General features: G+C 38.0%; 1 protein-coding gene and 1 long non-coding RNA gene across 2 annotated transcripts; both read right to left on the bottom strand.

Annotated features, from left to right (window-relative positions):
• Positions 1–985: 985 nt before the first annotated feature.
• Positions 986–8343, bottom strand: LOC127860225 (cAMP-regulated D2 protein-like). Its single transcript, XM_052398155.1, has 6 exons — positions 8068–8343; positions 6452–6575; positions 5020–5200; positions 3122–3252; positions 2031–2587; positions 986–1612 (listed from the first exon to the last, which is right to left on the bottom strand). The coding sequence occupies exons 1-6, from the start codon at positions 8244–8246 to the stop codon at positions 1183–1185; spliced, it is 1602 nt and encodes a 533-aa protein (XP_052254115.1). The 5' UTR covers positions 8247–8343; the 3' UTR covers positions 986–1182.
• A 6009-nt stretch (positions 8344–14352) lies between these two features.
• On the bottom strand, positions 14353–17601 carry LOC127860237 (uncharacterized). Its single transcript, XR_008039648.1, has 3 exons — positions 17562–17601; positions 14755–17048; positions 14353–14514 (listed from the first exon to the last, which is right to left on the bottom strand). It is a non-coding gene; the product is annotated as an uncharacterized LOC127860237 (long non-coding RNA).
• Between the last annotated feature and the right edge of the window lie 3474 nt (positions 17602–21075).

Here is a 21075-nt window from a genome sequence, read left to right as displayed (position 1 = left end):
TGATTAGTTTTCATTCAAAATGATGTTTTTACTTTAATATCATAGCCACACGCTAACCACCTGTGGTTCGGCCCAGGGACCTATACAAACAAATAGGTCCCTGTTCGGCCACATAACTTATGCCGTTCTACGGCCATTATCGTCGCCTCAGATTCGAGTAGAGCACTGATTAGCAAATTAATGATAGGTGTAGTTAACTGGCCGCCGTGTTCACTCAGGATCAGCAGACGATTGATTGCTTAAATCTTACGGAGGACTCCGGTGATTGTCGATGTATCACGATTGCGCCGTGTTATGATGGACATTCTGTTGAATCCAACCAAACACGATGTGTCACACAGGTGTTCTTTCAAGGGCTGTCAGATCAGTTTCAGGTGTGTTCAATTATATTCGTCGTGCCAAATGTTAAAGGATATAAATTGGACGTCAAATAGGTCGGTATTAAAAAAACAACAATGAACACATTATTTTTTAGGGTATCAAAATTTCGAAACAATTTTAATTCGATTACCACGTGCTTTGAGGTGAATTAATTTTGGCGTCTTTCTCTCGTTCTGTCGGTTTGTCCACATGCAATGTTATGAATTTGCGGAGCGGACTACTTCCACATGTTTCAAGAGATTAGAACGTTATTTTATATAAAATACCATACAAGCGGAAAGTGTCGTCCCTGATTAGCCTGTTCGAACTACACAGGCTAATCTGGGATGACACTACGCACATGCATTAAGCCCCGTTTTCTCAGAACGCGACTCATATTATCCTTATTGACCTAGACATTCTAGAGTTGTGTGCCCCTGGATCGTAATAGACAAAGAGGTATCGGCATAATACCGGTATTCGCCATTGTGGTTAAAGTCTGGTTTAATACCTCAAGATGGAAACTCACCAAAACATGTCCGAAGAGAGAGTTCTGGCTCTTTTAACGTTATTCTTATAACGTCATTCTAATGACCAATTAAAACGCTTATAGTATGTACATGTATTAATCTCTATACATTTCTTTATTCAATAGTACACACATATTAACTGGCCATAGTTTCTTTTTAACATAAGATCGATCGAAACCTGATTTCACGCACGATTCTACGTGAATAGTTGTGAATATCAGAATTACTAAATAAATAAATAACAATAAACAAGCGAGCATATTCAATTGCTATAACAAACACAATTTTCGTTTTAAGCTGAGTATCCCAACGTATCCCAAAAGTCACACGTATCTTTAAGATAATTCGTTGTTATCGAGTTTTGCGGGGTCTTCAGCAGCATTTCGCGATAGCTGTCGTCGTATTTCGGCCACGCGAGGGGCACCTTATGCAGACCCGTGTTCGGATCCCCCGTGTACGCGAAGTTCGTCCAGTAGGCTATCATGGAGGCGGAGAGCGTCTCCTCGTCCGGAGTGAAGTTGAATCCCGAGCGGTCCGCCGAGTGGAAGACGAACGCTATCTCCTCCCCGTGACACACGTGCCCCTCGCAGTAGGTGAAGTTTCCCCAGCCCGGGAACGAGAACGCGTGGTCGAACACGTACACGTGCACGGGCGTCATGTGCTGCACGAGGACGCGGCTCATGTTGCGGGTGGCGCACGTGAAGATGAAATCCGTGCCCAGACTGTGGAAAATAGGAAAGGGAGGACCGATTTTTTCTTCAATTTGATGATGAGAATGATAATAATGGTGAGGATGGGAATAATGATGATGGTGGTGATGATGATGATGATGATGATGATGATGATGATGATGATGATGATGATGATGATGATGATGATGATGATGATGACGACGACGACGAAAATGACGATGATGATGATTATTATGATGATGATGATCATGATAATGATTGTGATAATGCTGCTGCTGCTGCTGCTGCTGCTGCTGCTGCTGATGATGATGATGAAGATGATGATGAGGTTGTGAATGATAAATATGATGTTACGTAAGTTGATAAATTGGGGTTTACTCTACACTTAGGTGTTGGTATGTGTACATACTATTGAAATGATGAAAGTACATTAAAAAAAAATCTAAACCTGGTCAGTTCATCCCTGTTGTCCGGAACCGTCCCGGGGTACTGTGCCAGCATGTCGGACACGTGACGCGGGTACGTAGCGAACAGTACGGCCACGTATTCCTCGAACGACACGGGCTTTCCCCAAGCCTCGTACACGAATATTCTCGCCTCTTCCGACACGGTCCCAATCATCACCGGCATGATTTGTAGCTTGTTCTTATAGATGGCCGCAATCGGCTCCATGGGAACTATGTCGCCGTCAACGAACGGTCCTAACGGCTCGAAGAATTCGAGGATTTTCAACGACGTCGGCTTTGCGCGCGATTTGAGCTGCGCGTCGGCGATTTCGTCGGCGGTCTTCGAGCGCAGGCACGTCATATAGTCGTCCTGTGTGTCGGTGCAGTTGAGATAGGCGACGATGGTGCCGGCGAGGTACAGAGCCTCCGTGGGTGATTTGAAGGGGATGTCAAACGGCGCGCTCTCTATAATGACACTCCGGAAGAGAGATCGCGCGTCCGAGGACATCATATGAATGGGGATCGACTGACCGCCGGCGCTCTGTCCGAATAACGTGACCTGAACAAATAATTATCTAAGACGTAAAACAGTGTTTGTTCCACTATTAAACCGATCAACTGTATGTTTCTGTCTGATCTGTAACTTGTTGAGTGTATGGGGGTGTTTGAGTGGGGGTTGGGGAGCAATTCAGGTTAAATATGCGGCTGCATTATTGCTAAAAACTTTCGAGTTTTCGGTCATGTTTTCAATACTCGTTAATTTTTCGCTGAATTAACTTTTACACGTACTGCTGAATTAGGATTTGGATAGTGTTCTGTCTCACATCGAACATCTTCGTCAAAGTGGGAAATAACTCGTGTAGCAAGAAATAGTTAACGACAATAAATGTGTGCCGACCAACACACCCACCATATTAATTTTGTGGAAACCTTCGCCAGCCACTATCCCGCAAAACTAAAAGTTTTACCACGCCATTATTTTTTTATGAATTTTTCCCACCCCTTTCTCTTGAGGCATGCAAAACGCATTGGTACATACAATATAGCAGTTATTCCCCTTAATACGTTGGCTTACAGGAGTGGTTCCCCTTACCCGTGTCGGATCGCCTCCAAAGTACTTGATGTTCTGCTGTACCCATGTCAGTGCGAGCCGCTGATCGCGAATTCCGTAGTTACCCTCGGCATCTTCCGGCGCGGTACCGGTGTACAGGAAGCCCAGAACACCTGCAATGCGCATGCGCGTTTTATCAGAATATGGGAAGGAGATTTTGAATTGCATTTCCGATACATACAAAACAGTAACCAAACAAAGCTAATGCATTATTAGTGGGACTTAGAATATCATACAGAATATATTAACATATATATTTATTTTAAGATTTGGGACAAAGGCGAACAGTAAAGGCTTAAGCATAAACTTGCATTCTTAACACCGGATAATGATCAAAATAGATTTATGGGTATAACATTACGTAGCATTCTAAGCATATACAGTAGACTCTCTGTAAACCGGACGGTCTCGGGACCGGCCTAATCGTCCGGTTTTCAGAGAGTTCCGGTTTACCAAGAGTTTTCATATTGCCGAAATATACACGGTATTCATTGTGTACATAATCAGATAAAAATAAAACAAATCGTATACATTTACATGTACCATGTGAAAACTGTACGCAGGTACTGATGATGTTAATTGCATTCTTTAAAAATGTGTTTTTAATCGATTAAAGGCAAATACTGATGGATGGATATTTAACAGTCATATTTCTAACAGTTTATCTGACAAACAAACAAACAACCATTTCAGCGTTAAAAACATGGCTATAAGATCTTTTAAAATACCCGAGAAGATCTCAAGAAAGTGATCGTCGCAACGGCATGCATTAATTTCTTAATTTAGTTGTTTATCATAGGCGATAATAAATAATTAATAAAACGATCGAGTCAATCACTTTTTGGTGTTACCGCACGTCTATTATAGACATTCACAGTTTGTTTACATTACTTAATCGGAATCCCATAGCGCGGTAATGACTTGACACCTTTATGGTTTGTTTAATCCGATTATCGATAATTGCGCGAGCAAAATGTGACACCGCACTCGGTTTGCCGACTAGGTATTGTTATTTTCACGCCTCGGGCATCTTGAGAATTTAGACCGTCCGGTATACTCAATGTATTTTACGTTGAAAATGACAAAATTTACGGAGATACCCGTCCGGTTTCCGGTTTTCAGAGAGTTCGGTTTATTCAACATTTTTTAACAAAGAAATAGAAGGAGAAAATACGGGACTGGCCCGACCGTCCGGAATCGGGAGAGTTCCGGTATTCCGAGAGTCCGGTATTGGCAGAGTCTACTGTACTCCATATAGAAAGGTGGGCTTTAGCATAAAGTAGCATTCTAAACAATATATTATTGACATAGAATTATGAATTCTTAACATCGAAAATTCACAACTGCATCAATTCAATTGCATTGTAACAAGGAGAACACAGGCTGACAATAACAACAATGTATTAGCTAAAAGGAGTCGCGGTCTGGCAAAACTGGGCATAATGCATGTGCGTGAAGTGTTGTCCCAGATTAGCATGTGTAGACCGCCAAGGCTTCTCAGAGACCACACTTTCCGCATAGAATGGAATTTAGTTAAAAATAGACTTCTTTTAAAAGTAAAAAAAGATCAATACAAATGGAAAGTGTCGTCCTTGATTAGCTTGTTGGACTACACAGGCTGATTTGAAACGACACTTTACCCATGCGCATTAAGCCCAGTTTTCGCAGAACGAGGTTCATACAATATTATCAAGGAGCAGTATACCACTACTAGGTTGGCTCTGGGCGACAACAAATTCAAAATACTGTTTATGTATGGCAATATTGTTCCAGTTAATAAAACCATATTTATTAACTAAGAGCCAAATTCGCGTAAGACGTCGCAATTCTTAGACTCCAGAAACAACGTGAAAGCGGGTAATGGACAACGTGTTTCCTACCTAGCCTATAATCAAAGGTCACCAAGACCACGGAGCCTTTCCGGGCGAAGTCCGCTCCCTGGTAGATAGGGCTGCTGGCGCTCAGGTGAACGAAGTTGCCGCCGTGGATGTAGACCATCACCGGAAGTGACGTGGCGTTCTGCGGGCTCCAGATGTTCATAAACAGGCAACTCTCCGAGAACTACAAAGATTTGTTAACACGATTCTGTGCATTCGTGAGAGTGAGACAGAGTTTGGAGGGTCTCTGTGTTCTGTGTTATTCTATATGAAGTTATTTTTAAAGCCACTTAAATACTCAAAATCAAACAATATTTCGTAAAGCAAAGTTAACCTATAAGAAATCAGTGTTCAATATAGCAATAAGCAAAATTCAAATGCTATAGGCGGTATGATAACACAAAATTTACAAAATACAAAATGCTCGTTTTTATTTGAAGTGTCACATTATATTCCATGTGAATTTCCCGCAACGATATCCACACATTTACGAGCAAACGCGAGATTGGCTTCGGACAGCGTCGGAAGCACGGCTTAGTTCTCGTGATCCAATCTAGCGTTCGGTCGTGATTTTTCGGATATTGTTACTTACGAAACGTTCTTTGGTTTTCATTATTTATATGGCTATTAAACTGAGTTCCTGAGTGTCTGGTATAACGATCATATTGATTTTTTTGGAGATGATGGGAATAATTTATGGAATCAATAATAGTGATGGCGATTTCAATTTTTATAGTGGTGATAATAAAGCTGATGAAAATTATGCTAATTACGATGTCGATCATGATGATGATGATGACAAAACCCGGTTAGTTGTGACGATGATGTTTTAATTTCTGCTGTTGCTACTACTGTTGCTGATACAATATAGAAAATGATTTTGTAAAACAATTGCTTAGAACAATTTATATTAACAATGACCGCTTTTACAATGTCGCAGAAACTAACAAAGTGTTAACCTGTGTTTGAAAAACAATCAATTGCAGTTTAGCTTAATGCAACATTATGTGATAACGTTCAAGGTCCGCAATCTGTTTGGTGCAAAACAGAGAAACTAGAACACTATTTCCAAGGACAATTGTCTGGTAAGGGTTTCCCGTGAAGTATATAATCCAATATTTTCAAGGGGTGTGTACGTGTTAGGGGCACACCATGAAAGCTGAAAGCCTTCGTGTCTTCGTGTGTGTCCTCAAGACTCGCATACTTTAGTTAATAAAACTTTTTTTTCAATGCCTGTTTTCATGTAAGTGGCAGATCTTTTGGCAAAAAAACAACCATTTCCCAGGCATCTTCACCTATCCCCCTCCCCCCTGGGAAATACAACACTTGTTTCAAGGTCTGTGACAAGTGAAGTTTAGCACTATTTTCAAGGTATGCGATGTAAGGGGCAGACGATAGCAAGTGAACTACCATAATTATATCAAAGCTTACGCACCTGTTTGGGACACACCATGGCAGGATTGGTGCTAAGGCAGCCGTGTTGCGGACATCCGGGTTGGAGCGACGTAGCGTTCAGGATACTGGGGCGCCATGGGAGCGGCGGCTGAGGGCGCTGCCACCTGAACATCCAAAGACGTGTGATAAGATGCGTATGGGAAATTCCTTATAACAATTGATACATATGGGAAAGTAAACGTAAGAGTAAAAAACACAAATACAAGATATAAAAGCCACACCCGATGAATTACAAGGAGGGCATTTGCATCTGGTAAATTTCCAGTCCGATTAATTAAATGTGTGAATTTATACAAGGTTAGACTTTCGGTTGTGTGAAAAAGCAAGCAAACACCTTGAACATATTGTTTTGCTTGCTATGTGTGGAGAATTACAAGTTATACATGTTACATGTTTTTTTATGGGAAATTACATTTAAGACCGATTAGATAACGCAAGAACGCTGTTGCATATTGGAACATATATGGCTTTTACTAATGGACAATTACAAGCAAGTCTTCTTGCATGTCTGCAATTTAAAGTTACACGTGTAACATGCGCTATATCCACGTTGGGATTTCTTACAAGAATCGCGTGTTATTTAAATTTGAGGCTCGCTGTCGAAAAAAAATGGGCTAAAAGCATGTGCGTAAAGTGTCGTCCCAGATGAGCCTGTGCAGTCCACACAGGCTAATCAGGGACGACACTTTCCGCTTAAACTGGATTTTCGGTAAGAACAGACTTCCTGTAAACGAAAAATATAATTGAAGCAAAAAATGTCGTCCCTGATTAGCCTGTGAGAACTGCACATTTTAATCAGAAACGGCACATGCAATAAGCACTGTTTTCCCACAGCGAGTCTTATATGGAAAGTCACAAGTTAATCTTGCCACATTATAACAAGATAAAATTAAGGTTCTTTTCATATGTGGAATCACAATTTTGGTTTCTTACCTTATTAAACTATATGAAATTTGAAGTTAGTATGGTACATATGGAATAATAAAAATAAGGCTGGTTATTTGATACATATGCATCATTTGTGAGAGTCTGAGCTTGCAATAAACCGTTGGATCATTATAGATTTAATTCCTCCAACTCCAAATAGTTGTATAGTGACTATTAAATAAAGATAATTTGTTTAAATGAAATTGGTCACTTATTTTCTAGTTAAAAAATTGTCTTTATAAATGTTTTACTAACAAAACTTAATTCATAATTACAGCAAGACACAAAGTTTAATTATAAAAAAAACTGCAACACGCAAAATCTTACAATTAATAACGTACGTTAAACACTGTAATGCAAATTATACACTTATTTTCCGAATTGGCAATGAAAAGCGTCACAAACGCTATTTATTTTTTTGCCGATTTCGACTGATGTTTTTTAAACAAACATACATTTTATATATGTCTCTTACTAACGCTTGTGTGTGCTTTTTTGCTTGTTTAAACATGTTGCATAGAGTATGTTATGAAACTATGACATTTTTTGTATGTGAAATTTGTCATTTAATTGCGAACACGTCCCTGCAATTCATACGAACTCTGAACCTTTGTAAATTTGACAGCTAAAATCGAACATATCATATTTTCGATTACAAACTTTATTAACCTGAGTTTTCCAATTGGTGGCTTGGCGTACGGTATTCCCAGAAACGCGTTGACGCCATTTGTTAACGTCCCGCGCAATTTTCCGTATGAGGTTTCCACGATAACGTCATCTGACGTCACAACTGACACGAGCAAAGTCAAAATTAGCAATAAACGTGCCAGAGAAAAATAGCCATCCATTTTATAGTACACAATAACTTTATTTGATTATAAATAAACAGTGAATTTAAACGTGAATATAATCCGAAACGTTTGTTTATCTTCATTTGATATGATAAAGAGACTGGCCGACTTTCAATAATTTCATAATAATATCATATGACTCACGATTGGGGACAAAAATGAGTTCACACTAAAATAACCTTGAAAAGGTTAAAAGAAAACAGTATTAACAAATGAAAAAAAACTATTTCCGATTATGAATTAATGTAAATTTGAATAGAAATATGTTTGTAACAAGGTTATCATAATACACGTTTGTTAACGCACCACCACCTGAGCCGCCACCACCTTTATCGCCAACGCCACCACCACCACCACCACCAACAACAACAACAACAAACTAAATATATCATTAATATCCGTTTCATCCGAATCATCGTCTTAATCATTATTATCAGGGTGGAGGATCACGTGACTTTCTGGGGTTCACAATTAACGTTCAGGGATGTGAACACACCGGTGAGTGGTGCTTTTTCAAATAACTTTTTAAAACATTTTTTCTTAAGAATTTCAATTAGTGCATATAAGAAAGTTATTAATGCTGCTAATTTCAACGTGAAATACATCATAATTATTTTATTTAATAAGCCTTTGTTCTCGGCCAAAAATTCGATGTGTACAACATTCATGTACACTTTTATGTTGCACGCAACGTTAAATTTTGTCGCCGATTTCAGACGTATTCAATGATTTATTCTTAAATCTTAAGATATCGACACAAACTGCACGAAACCTGTGAACTATAGATTTTTGCAAATGTATTTCAATTACTTAAGATATTTGCAAAAACAAAGTGTTCACATTTTGTCAAGCCCGTGTGTAAACACCAAGTGAACACCGTTGATGCTGCACCCTAGTTGTTATTAGTTTTTTTTTTTGTTTCACACTTTTCCTCAATCGTGATACATCGACTACCTCCGGAAACCTCTGTAAGATAGCTAGATAGCTATAAATCGTCTGCTGATCCAGAGTGACTGTTCCTGAGTTAGCGGATTAACCCATTTATGCCTAGCGTCTAGAAAAAAATATGTGGCGTCTCATCTGGGTCTGCGCTGTTTGCTTAAACGAATTTCTGTATTCTAAATATACAAATAAATAAACTAGACATCACTTATTTTGGAAATAAAATAAAATTGATACAATTTAGAAGGATGGGAGAGCCCACTAGGCATAATCGGGTTAACAAGCTAACATACTTATACCAGTAATTGACAACTGCCGCACTTTATTCAGAGGTAGGAATATGTTATGCGTAGAAAGGATTTCGTGACCAATCACTACGCAAGTTATGTAGCCGGGCCGGGTATCGAACCAGCGGATTTGTAATATACACTTAAATGTACCTGGGCATACTCCGAGGGTAGTTTTAGTATATTTGTCTTACCCTGGGTACCTTATAATATACTTACGTGTTCCCGGGGTATTTTTAAGTGATAAATAAGCCGACAATGACCAGTCAAGCGCGAGTTTTATGTTTTAAACATAACATGTATTGTTTACACATGCATGTTTTGAATGAAATTGTGTATACATTTGGTTCATTTTATAAACATTCCGTTTATTAAAGGCCACATGGTTAACAAGAAGCTGTCATTGAGAGTGTTTACCAGTCAGTGATGAATTGTTGTCGAAAGGGTGCAGTACGTAAGAAATAACCCATTTATGCCTAGCGTCTAGAAAAAAGGCCTTGGCAAACAGCGTAGACCTAGACGAGACGCCGCATTATGCTCTATATTCTAAATATAGGAATAAATATACTAGACATCCCTAATTTTGAAAATAAATTGATCCAATTTAGAAGGATGGGAGAGTCCACTAGGCATAAATGGGTTAAACAAAGAGCAATAACTCCGGTTAAAAAATAGATCTCGAAATCTTACAATATTCACTGAAGCACTCTGAAATATTTAGTCTGAAAAAGCTTGATTAAAATCGCTAGCACAATTTAAGAGATGCGCACAGAAGAATTAAATGTAACTGTTTAACAAATGGCAATTGTTTCGTAAAATTGACGCAATTATAAAACCCTTAATCATATGCGCTGTCGCACTTAAAGAATTATTTTGCAAAAAAAAATGACGAAAATAGCAAGCAAATTGTTGGCGTTTCGCACAGAAGATTTAATATGTGATTTGAAACAAATATTGCAAAAACTCACCAAGACAATAACGATATCGATAAACCTTGACGATATGCATAGTAGCAATTTGCGCTCATTACTTTGTAACAGTCTCATGAAATCGCACGCAAATTGTAGGAGTTGCGTACAAAAGCTTGTATATGTCATATTAAACATCGAGTGAAAACTATCTACATTCGCGAAACCTTAAACATACGCATTGTAGTGCTTGTAAATAATCATTCTGTAAAATTACGACGATCATTGAATGTCGTGAACAAGGTAAACAGAAATTGTGCAGGATAAAAATATGTATTGTTTCATAATGTTAATATTTCATGAAATAAAGTAAATCATCATTAGTTTTATTATCTGCAACATTGTTACGTACGCATACATCTTGACCACTATTATATCACTTTATGTGTTAGATTTTTATAGAAACATGGATCTAGCAGTAACTGAATGTTTCCATGATCTATAAGATGATCATTAATTTTTGAATATTTTTTTCATAAATTTGTCTTCATTAAAACTGACATTAACATATTATCAAATTCGTTTGCATATGTCTTTGGTAGACAAACGTATTAAGTAATCCTAGTGATTTTAGGCTTTGTCGTGAACAAATATTTCTTTGTAACAACTGAACTTATCTAGTGGAATTTTCAGTCCTTTTTTGGGGGTATAAAACTGCGTGTAGATAATACGCGGTAAAAAACGGCATGTTTATCCTTCGGTTTACACACCCGCATGTGGACATGTAATATAAAGGAAATTTGAGAAAAATCGTCTCTTTATAGTTCCTGCACCGTTAATAATCAAAGCGCTGAAGGCACTTAAGTTGTTCGCCCTTTGAACGTTTTTATTATTATTTACAGCCACAGGACAGTAAGTTCGACTTATTAACATAGGCCAATCGACCGTCCACAAAAACTGCAAACACCCATGTAGTTTACCTTTAATTGTCTACAATGGTGAGATTTAAAAAAAAACATCAAAGAGGAAAATGCCATTGATTAACAATCTCTCATAATTTTATACAGTATTCACACAAACTCCATTTATGATTACAAAGATAAAAAAGTCAACGTATATCTAAGTTGGCGCTAAAGAAAAGTCAGTGACTATAACAAAGAATGAATTACAACATTATTATTATTATAATAACTGTATTGGTATCAACGACCATTGTATTAAATTCTCAATCAAACTGCATTAAAAAATATTTAATATTTTTGCCTGAATTAAATGCTTCATTTAATGTATTTCCATTTCATTGTTTATTCATTTTCATGTACTGACATTAACGTGAAGCTCCTTTACTCTCCCACCCATCACACACATTTTTATGAACGTACCATCTACTGCAATGTTTAAGTTGTAAATCAACATAATATATGTCTATAGTTTAAATGGGTCAATACTTTCTCATCGTGTGCATTTATTCCGATTTACATTTTTCATCATAAAATACTACATACTGAATTGCACGTCTATATTTAATTATAGCACCTGGTCAGTTGCAATACGCACGCTTTTCTTCGCGGAACTTGACAGACGATGATAACAATGTCGCACTCTTATAAAAACACGGGATTTTTTAGATGTGTACGAAGGGACTTGAATCAGCAAATAACAACACATGGCTATAGAAAATCGAAATATACATACACTGACATTAAATTGCTACCACGTAGATTCTTAAAAGGTTGTACGTAGATTCTTTAAAGGTTGTTGTTTTCAAAACTTACTCGCCATAAGGATTCAATTGCTCACCATTTGCTTTTAACTGTTCATAAGTAACTTCAGTTAAAAGGTGTGAGGATGATGCCCGACATTATCTTTAATGTACTGTGTTAATTACCTTTTTATATTACGTAAATGGTAAACTGTAATTATTTGTTAAACAATCTACTGTTAACGGTGACTTTAATGACCGTCAATCTAAAATAATAGTCGCCATATAACCCCGCCCTCATAAGCATTCTCGGAACCGATTGGGCGGCGACAATTACAGTTTGGCGACTAGAAAGTAACATGAAAACATCACTACAACGTACACCACCGACATCAGCACCACAATAATCACAACCGTCACCAAACAAACTCCACCACGACCACCACAACCATCACCACCATCATCACGACTACCATCCCCACCACCATTACCACCACCATCATCATCACCACCACCATCACAAGGACCATCCCCACCAATACCACAACCAACATAACCCATATCACCACCATCACCTCCAACACCATCACCACCACCATCTCCTCAACACCACCACCACGACTTCTATCACCTTCCCCACCACCATCACCATCACCCAAACATCACCAAGATCATCATCACCATCTACACAGCCACCATCACGATCACTATCACCACCATCGCTCCCATCAAAACTACCACATTTGTCACCACCACCATAACCACCATTTACGTCACCAATACCACCACCACCACCAAAACCGCCACCATCACCACCACCATCACTACAACAACCACCATAACAATCACCATCATCACAACAAAACAACCACCACCACCACTACCATCAAAACGACTTCAATCATCACCACCATCACCTAGACCATCACCACCACCATCACCGCCACCATCACTACCACGATGACCATCATCAACATCACTATAACTAACACCACCATCATCAGCATCACAATCATCACAACCGTCACCAAATCATCAACATCACAATCAAAACCACCGTAACGAATATATCGCCATCACGACCACTACCATTAACACCAATATCACCATCACCACCATCATCGCCACTACAATTACCAGCATCATCACCATCACCATCATATTCACCACCACCATAACAAGGACAATCTCCACCAATACCATCACCACCATCACCAATACCACCATCACCATCATCACAACCATCAACAAACTCACTATCACCACCACCATCACCACCACTATCACCATCACCATCATCACCACCACCATCAACACCATAATCACCACCATCACCACCTTTATCTTCATCAACAACCAACATCTTCACTTACAATCAGCAACAACATGACCAATTTTCTCCATCATCACCAACATTACCATTTCTACCACCACCACCACCACCACCATCACAAGCACCACCACCAACACCAACATTACCTTCATCACTACCACTATTACTTCTCACCACTTCCATCACCATCACCACCACCATCGCCCCCTTCAACACCATCACCACCATTACCATCATTATCATGACCACAATCCCTTTAACAATCTCCATCATCACCACCACCATCACCATCTTCCCCATAATCACCACCATCACCACCACCATGACATTCACCACCGCCATCACCTTCACCACTAACAGCACCACCTCCATCACAATCACTTCCAACACCACCACCGTCATCACAAACACCATCATAACCATCACCATTATGACACCACAACTATCGCCTTAACCATCACCACCATCATCACCAACATAACCACCACCATCATCAACACCACCACCATTACCACCACCGTAACCACTATCACAACTAACGTCACAACGTTCACCACCACCGTCACAACTATTACCTTAACCATCACCACCATCACCACCACAAATACCATCAACCATTTATGTTGTAAAACACTTTGTTGAATAAATATGTTTAAACCAACAGCATTGCCACCGCCATAACATTCACCACCATCATCACCATCGCCAACACCATCATCACAACCATCACCACCACCCCAATAACCACAATCACCAGCACTATCACCATTTCCACAACCACCATCACCATCATCATTATCTTGCAAATCATCATTATTTTCCTTGTTAATCTAATAAAATGTATTTTCTTATAAATAGTAATTATACATGGACAAATTAGGCATGTGTGTTTGTATTTTACGGGTTTTTTTACACATAAATATAAAAAATATTATTCAGTCGCTCCAATTTATTTAATATGCAACGATGTTCAGCCTCCACGGAACGTCTAAATTGAATAATCTTCATGGAATCCGTAAACGTTGCGCCATACTTCTTCAGCAGTGGAACCGGATCGTGTTAGTGTCCCATCTGACACGGACTGGAAACTTACCTAAAAATAAATTTAACGCTATTTAATTGAAAATTAACAATTAGCTCTTTTTTCTCCTTCCCAGATCTTATCCCGCCGAATACACACATTGAAAAGCAGATCAATGTATTTACACCGAATATAAATGCAAACAAAATTAGCATAAATCAAGTCGAATGGACAGTGTTATCTGGTATGCAGTAATGCTTACCAAAGGAAGTCAACAACAATCGCACATCACAATTATCTCTTTAAGCATACCTGTCTAACGTCATCTTTGACCTTTAAAAACATTATATCGCATATCTTTGTATTCACAGCAATGGCAGAGATGACGGTCCATACTTTAGTTTGGTATAGGTGACCTTCAGCGGTTGACCAGGGTGTATCGGAGCCCATGTAGAGTTCGTGCCCTTATCACAATGCACGGACAGCTGTTGAACAAAAATATGTTAGAGATACCACCACGACGTTTATTGGATACGGACAAAGAATACGTCGCAAATATTTTTGACCAAATATATTGATTAAATTGTGTTCCAAATTACCATTTGCTATATTTTTTCCAAATTAGTTGCAGATAAAAAACATAAAGACGTATTAGCAAATATAGGTAAATTATAATACACAATTTGTAACAAAAGGTCAGAGTTTACGTTAAACTACAGCACTGAAAAAAGAGGTAAGATGATGTAAGACCTTGCTTAATGCCTTTGGTAAACAGTATTGCTGTTGGAAAACAGAACGAAAACGCTATCGATTATACTTGATTTTCAGAGCTAAGGCGTTTTAACAATGTTTACGCTGACTCGGACTCGCTTTCGCACCATCGACCCACGTCAGTGTGTTTACGCTTGCGGGCAAAAAAGTGTGTCCCTCGCTGTAAACTGAGGAGCCTTGCCCGAGTTTGAGCTTCAACGATGTTAAAACGTCATAGCTCTATAAATCAAGTCGAATGGACAGTGTTGTCTGTCTGCATACCAACAGCAGTAATGCTTACCAAAGGGAGTCAACAACAATCGCACATCGCAATTATCACTTTAAGCATACCTGTCTAACGTCATCTTTGACATTTAACTAGAGCACCGCATAACGGGTGCCACGCTCGGCTGCGAAAGCTTGTCAGATTTTTTTTTAGAGGTCACAGTGACCTTGACCTTTGACCTAGTGACCCAAAATGGGTGTGGCGTGTAGAACACATCAAGGTGCATCTACATATGAAGTTTGAAAGTTGTAGGTGGAAGCACTTTGATTTTAGAGGCAATGTTAAGGTTTTTGTTAAAGTTTTATATTAGAGGTCACAGTGACCTTGATCTTTGACCTAGTGACCCAAAAATGGGTGTGGCATGTAGAACTCATCAAGGTGCAACTACATATAAAGTTTCAAAGTTGTAGGTGGAAGCACTTTGATTTCAGATGTTAAAGTTTGATATTAGAGGTCACAGTGACCTTGACCTTTGATCTCGAAACCCAAAAATGGGTGCGACGTATAGAACTTATCAAGGTGCATCTACATATGAAGTTTCAAAGTTGTAGGTGGAAGCACTTTGATTTTAGAGCCAATGTTAAGGTTTAGGCACGACGCCTACGGCGGACGGCGGACGTCGGACGGCGGACGAGCTGGCTATGACAATAGCTCGGGTTTTCTCCGAAAACAGCCTCGCTTAAAATGATATCACTTATCTTTTTATTCACAAAAATGGCAGAGATGACGGTCCATACTTCAGTCTGGTATAGGTGACCTTCAGCGGTTGGTCATGGTGTCTCTGAGCTCATGTAGGGTTCCTGCCCTTAGACCAATGCACGGACAGCTGTTGAACAAACATTATGTTACAGATACCACCACGACATATATTGGATACAGACAAAGAATACATCGCCAATATTTTGTATCCAAATATATTGATTAAATTGTAAAGTGTTCCAAATGACCATGTGCTATTTTTTCCAAATTAGTTGCAGATAAATAACATACACACGTATTAGCATATATAGGTAAATTAGAATACGCCCATATGCAACAAAATGTCAGAGTTTACGTTATACTGCAGCACTGAAAAAAGAGATATGATGATGTCATACCTTACTTTCTGCCTTTGGTAAACAGTACTGCTGTTGGAAAACAGAACGAACCCTTATCGATTAAACTTGATTTTCAGAGCTAAAGCGTTTTAACACTGTTTACGCTGACTCGGACTCGCTTTCGCACAATCGACCCACGTCAGTGTGTTTACGCTTGCGGGCAAAAAAGTGTGTCCCTCGCTATAAACTGAGGAGCCTTGCCCAAGTTTGAGCTCCAACAATGTTTAAACGACCTAGCTCTATAAATCAAGTCGAATGGACAGTGTTGTCTGTCTGCATTCCAACAGCAGTTACCAAAGGAAGTCAACAACAATCGCACATCACAATTATCTATTTAAGCAAAACTGTCCTACGTTATCTTTGACCTTTTAAAATGATACCACTTATCTTTTTATTAACAGCAACGGCAGAGATGTCGATCCACAATTCAGACGGGTATATGTGACCTTCAGCGGTTGGCCATGGTGTATCAGCTGTTGAACAAAAATATGTTAGAGATACCACCCACGACGTATATTGAATACAGACAAAGATTTTGTCCCCGATATTTTTTGTCCAAATCTATTGATTTAAGTTTTAAAAAGTTGCAACTGACAATGTGCTATATTTATTCCAAATTAGTTGCAGCGTGGAAACCTTCCATTTACGATAATTGACAGTGTTGAAAGTTCAAACCGATCCGTTAAAGTACACATACACATTTAGGCGCACGTGTTAATTGTTTAATACCTATATTTTCATGGAGAATATAAAACACATATAAATTTGTTTTTAGGTTATGCTCCTTTCCATTAATATCATCATGTTTTTTTAATATTTCGAGCGGTAAATCAGTCACCTATTTTGTTTCAACAAGTTTTACATCTCCATTATGAATTTTTTTCAATTAACTAAAACACGGTCAAAAAACGTATCTTTCTCACAAGCACTGTCTCAATTGCAAAGCACACACCGATACAGAATGCGTAACACAATTTCACATTTACCTTATCAGGTGAACTAAACATCCATCCGATTCAATATCCCGACAACCAATGGTCTAAACAATCAAGTTTCACACCTTACCATATCACCTGATCACATCTCAGAAAGGTGCAATACGTCATTAGAACGACTCAACAGATGAAGTTGTGGTACATGTTTAACCCTTTACCACTTAGGAACGTATTTTGACGTATGTGTAGTTCCATAGAAAGTTAAATTAAATTTAAGACCTTTTTACTAATTTCAAAATTAAAAGCTTCATCTCCAACCCTTAGATACTGATGAGCAGCAAACCGCATAAAACCTGAACAGACTGCGAGTTACTCGCATGATGTTCTGGTTTTATGCTGTTTGCACATGGGCATTTTTAATTTGCTTCTGAGTGGGAAAGGGAAAATCGAGTGAAGGTTTTATGCGGTAAAAACATCGTCCGATTTCGAATAAGATCGTGTTGGCATCTAGTGCCAGGAAAAGCACTGAGCAATGTTCAGTTATCATCAAGGTATCGGGCAAAGCCTGTGCAGACAAAGGACGGCCACCTGTACAGAAATCAGAATTTTAAAAACACTACCGAAATAGTATAATGTCATGTCGAGGGAAAATCGTTTAATTATCTAAGCACAAATGTTTGCGTACTCGGTCAGCACGTACCATTATTTGCCAGTTTGCTATATTTGCTTTTGTGAATTCAATTCTATATCTAAATGAATTGTGCTAAAATGTTCCATTTACAACTCGCAATTAGATTAAAAAAGACCCGCGTCATGCGAAAATGGGTCTTATGCCATATGCGCCCATCATAGCTTTAGCCCACACAGTCTGCGCAGCTCTCAGTCTGGTCAGGAGATACATAATGAGACCATAAAACACTAAGCGATTTTATAGCGGACAACATCGCCTCTGACCATACTACGCAAATGCACAGGCTGGGCTTCAGCTACGCTGGCCGAAACGCCGTAAGACCCATTTTCGCATGACGTGGCTATGAATGTGTGATTTGAATGTTTCGATGGAAAACTGCGTGTTAAATATTAACATACGATATATTTCGATGGCGTAGAAATTAACTCATAATAAGCCATATGAGGACACATATGATGTGAACTCCCGAAGTATAATTTGTATCTACTAACACTAATGTGTGGTTTGACTATATTAACACACATTTCATGCGGTGAATATGCGAATTACAAGTGAAAACACACGCACACACACAATAGATAAACTTTTGTTTTCAATTTATTTATTTAGAAACGAAAATTTCAAACTTTATTTCAAAATCAGCATTTACGCCGAATACATTTTTAAAAGATATTTCTTGTTATATTTAGTTGTTTTTTAATATTCGGTTTTAGCGATTATAAAGCATTTTTGTGGTTGTCTATAGTATACCTGTAGTAATTGGTTAACTCTTGTTCAACGTTTTAGAAATTGAGACCTGTGAATATAAACAAGCTTAACCTACACCCGTTAATACAAAAGATCGCCACTATCTGTTGAGAACAAAAGAACGTTTCCCAGAAATATCATATTTAACCCCGCTGTAGAAGCATGAACGAGGTTACGAAACAGATAATTCTTGTTATATTTAATTGTTTTTTATATATTCGGTTTTAGCGATTATGAAGCATTTTTGTTGTTGTCTATCGTATTCCTGAATTCTTGTCTGAATTCTGAACTCTTGTTCAACGTTTTATAGAGAATATAAACAAGCGTAACCTTACACTATTGCGTTGTTTTCTCTAATCTATTAATAGCCTCAGATTATGAATGAACTGTACTACGTCATTAAGGTTTATGTAGAGGCTTCATTTTGAAAAAATGTGGGACCCCTAGCATTGAACTCAAATTTGACTAAAGGAAGAGTGCCACATTGAAAATGTATGCACATGTGCTTTAAAGGATGTTTTTCCTTCAAACTGCTACCAATTTTGTACATCAACGTATAATAACATCCACAAAATCAATCATGATACAAAGCGATTTTAACACTAAAATATACATTATTTTCAAAAATCTGAATCATGTTTATTCCACGTATTTCGGAGGAAAATTATATAACTAGTGAATAATATCGACATTGACGAGAGCAAGTTACGCTTAAATAGTAAAAAAAGTTTACATATCTAGAAATATCAAAACTCGAACACATGTCATTTCATCACCATGGGGGCAGCCATTTTTAAATTAATAAAATAGAAAGAAACATGCTAAAAACTCACTCATCGCCTAATTGACATTCCAAACGGTTGACGATGACAAATGCATTGGATTGTAATCTTTCCGTTGATGTTTGCAAACTGCACGATCAGACCTCATAAACACTCAAAAGAATAAATATGTAATAAGCATTTCACCAATGTTTACAATCGTTGTCGAATCACACGACATATATTATTGCGCTTAAAATAGTACGCGTACAGACTGATAGAAAGATCGATACGTAACTCTGTTCAATTCATCACGGAATACTATTCTATCGATAATATATAATAATACATCGCTTTAACAATCTAAAAGTAGAAATTCTTTTAAACGGAGTTTTTAATAACGAAAGTGAAAACAACGGAAGTTGGATGGATATTCTGTGAGATGCACTTCGGCTCCAGAAAAACAATACAAATAAACTAAAAAAGACGTGTGGGGGACAATTTTCAGCTGGAAAATATTTGTAATAAGGTAAGTGATTATATCTCTACGTGGTCATTTCTATTATTTAGTGCGATCTCTTACTGATTAATGTTAATAGTTGTTTTAAAAGTTGCCACCCAACTGTCAAACTAAGTATGTGTTTACTCAGGTATGTGTATACACATACCCGGTTTTCTCACCACTGCACGTGGTTTCGACCGATTTGTTTTGCACGTTTTTCTACGGATCACAGCGATGGCCACGCTTTCAAAATGGGTATCGAATGGGAAGGAATCGAAATATAAAATCAATCGTTTTGCCAATTTCTTTATATTCCTGTATAATTTTATATGTCGTCTGCAATCTATTTCAATTTGAGATGGTAAAAATTTGCAATTTGGTTGAGAGGTAAATAACAAAATTGTTAAGCCTTTGAAATAAAATTGTGACTCTTATTATCCACCATACCTGGATTTTTAAAAAGTAGTTACGTTTAAGTTATTTTTAGAACTTTGTTTAGGATATTTATCCAAAAAGGCAGTTGAATAAAAACTCATTTGTTGTTTTATGACAATAATTTACTGTGAAATGTTGCTAACTTGACCTTGTATATGTATATAGCTTTGTATTTATTCAACTTAAGGTAGTGCATATCCTTCCTAACTTTAGATTGAGATTTTGTAAATTAGTGTAAAAATGTATTGGTTTTAAACCAAAATATGAATAAAGCACACAAATATTGACTGTCAAAAAATGTGTTTATGTTATTTTATCAGTCTTTAGCTTTAAAATGATATATAGTTTGACCATATTGTACCACATTCAATGAAGAAAAACCAAAGCGAAGTTTTAATGAATTTTATCCCCCCCCCCCTGAACCTTAAG

The sequence above is a fragment of the Dreissena polymorpha genome, chromosome 15 (assembly GCF_020536995.1).
Source record: "Dreissena polymorpha isolate Duluth1 chromosome 15, UMN_Dpol_1.0, whole genome shotgun sequence".
Taxonomy (NCBI): domain Eukaryota; kingdom Metazoa; phylum Mollusca; class Bivalvia; order Myida; family Dreissenidae; genus Dreissena; species Dreissena polymorpha.
Note: the sequence above shows the minus strand (reverse complement) of the source record. Positions and strands in the feature narration are given on the sequence as shown.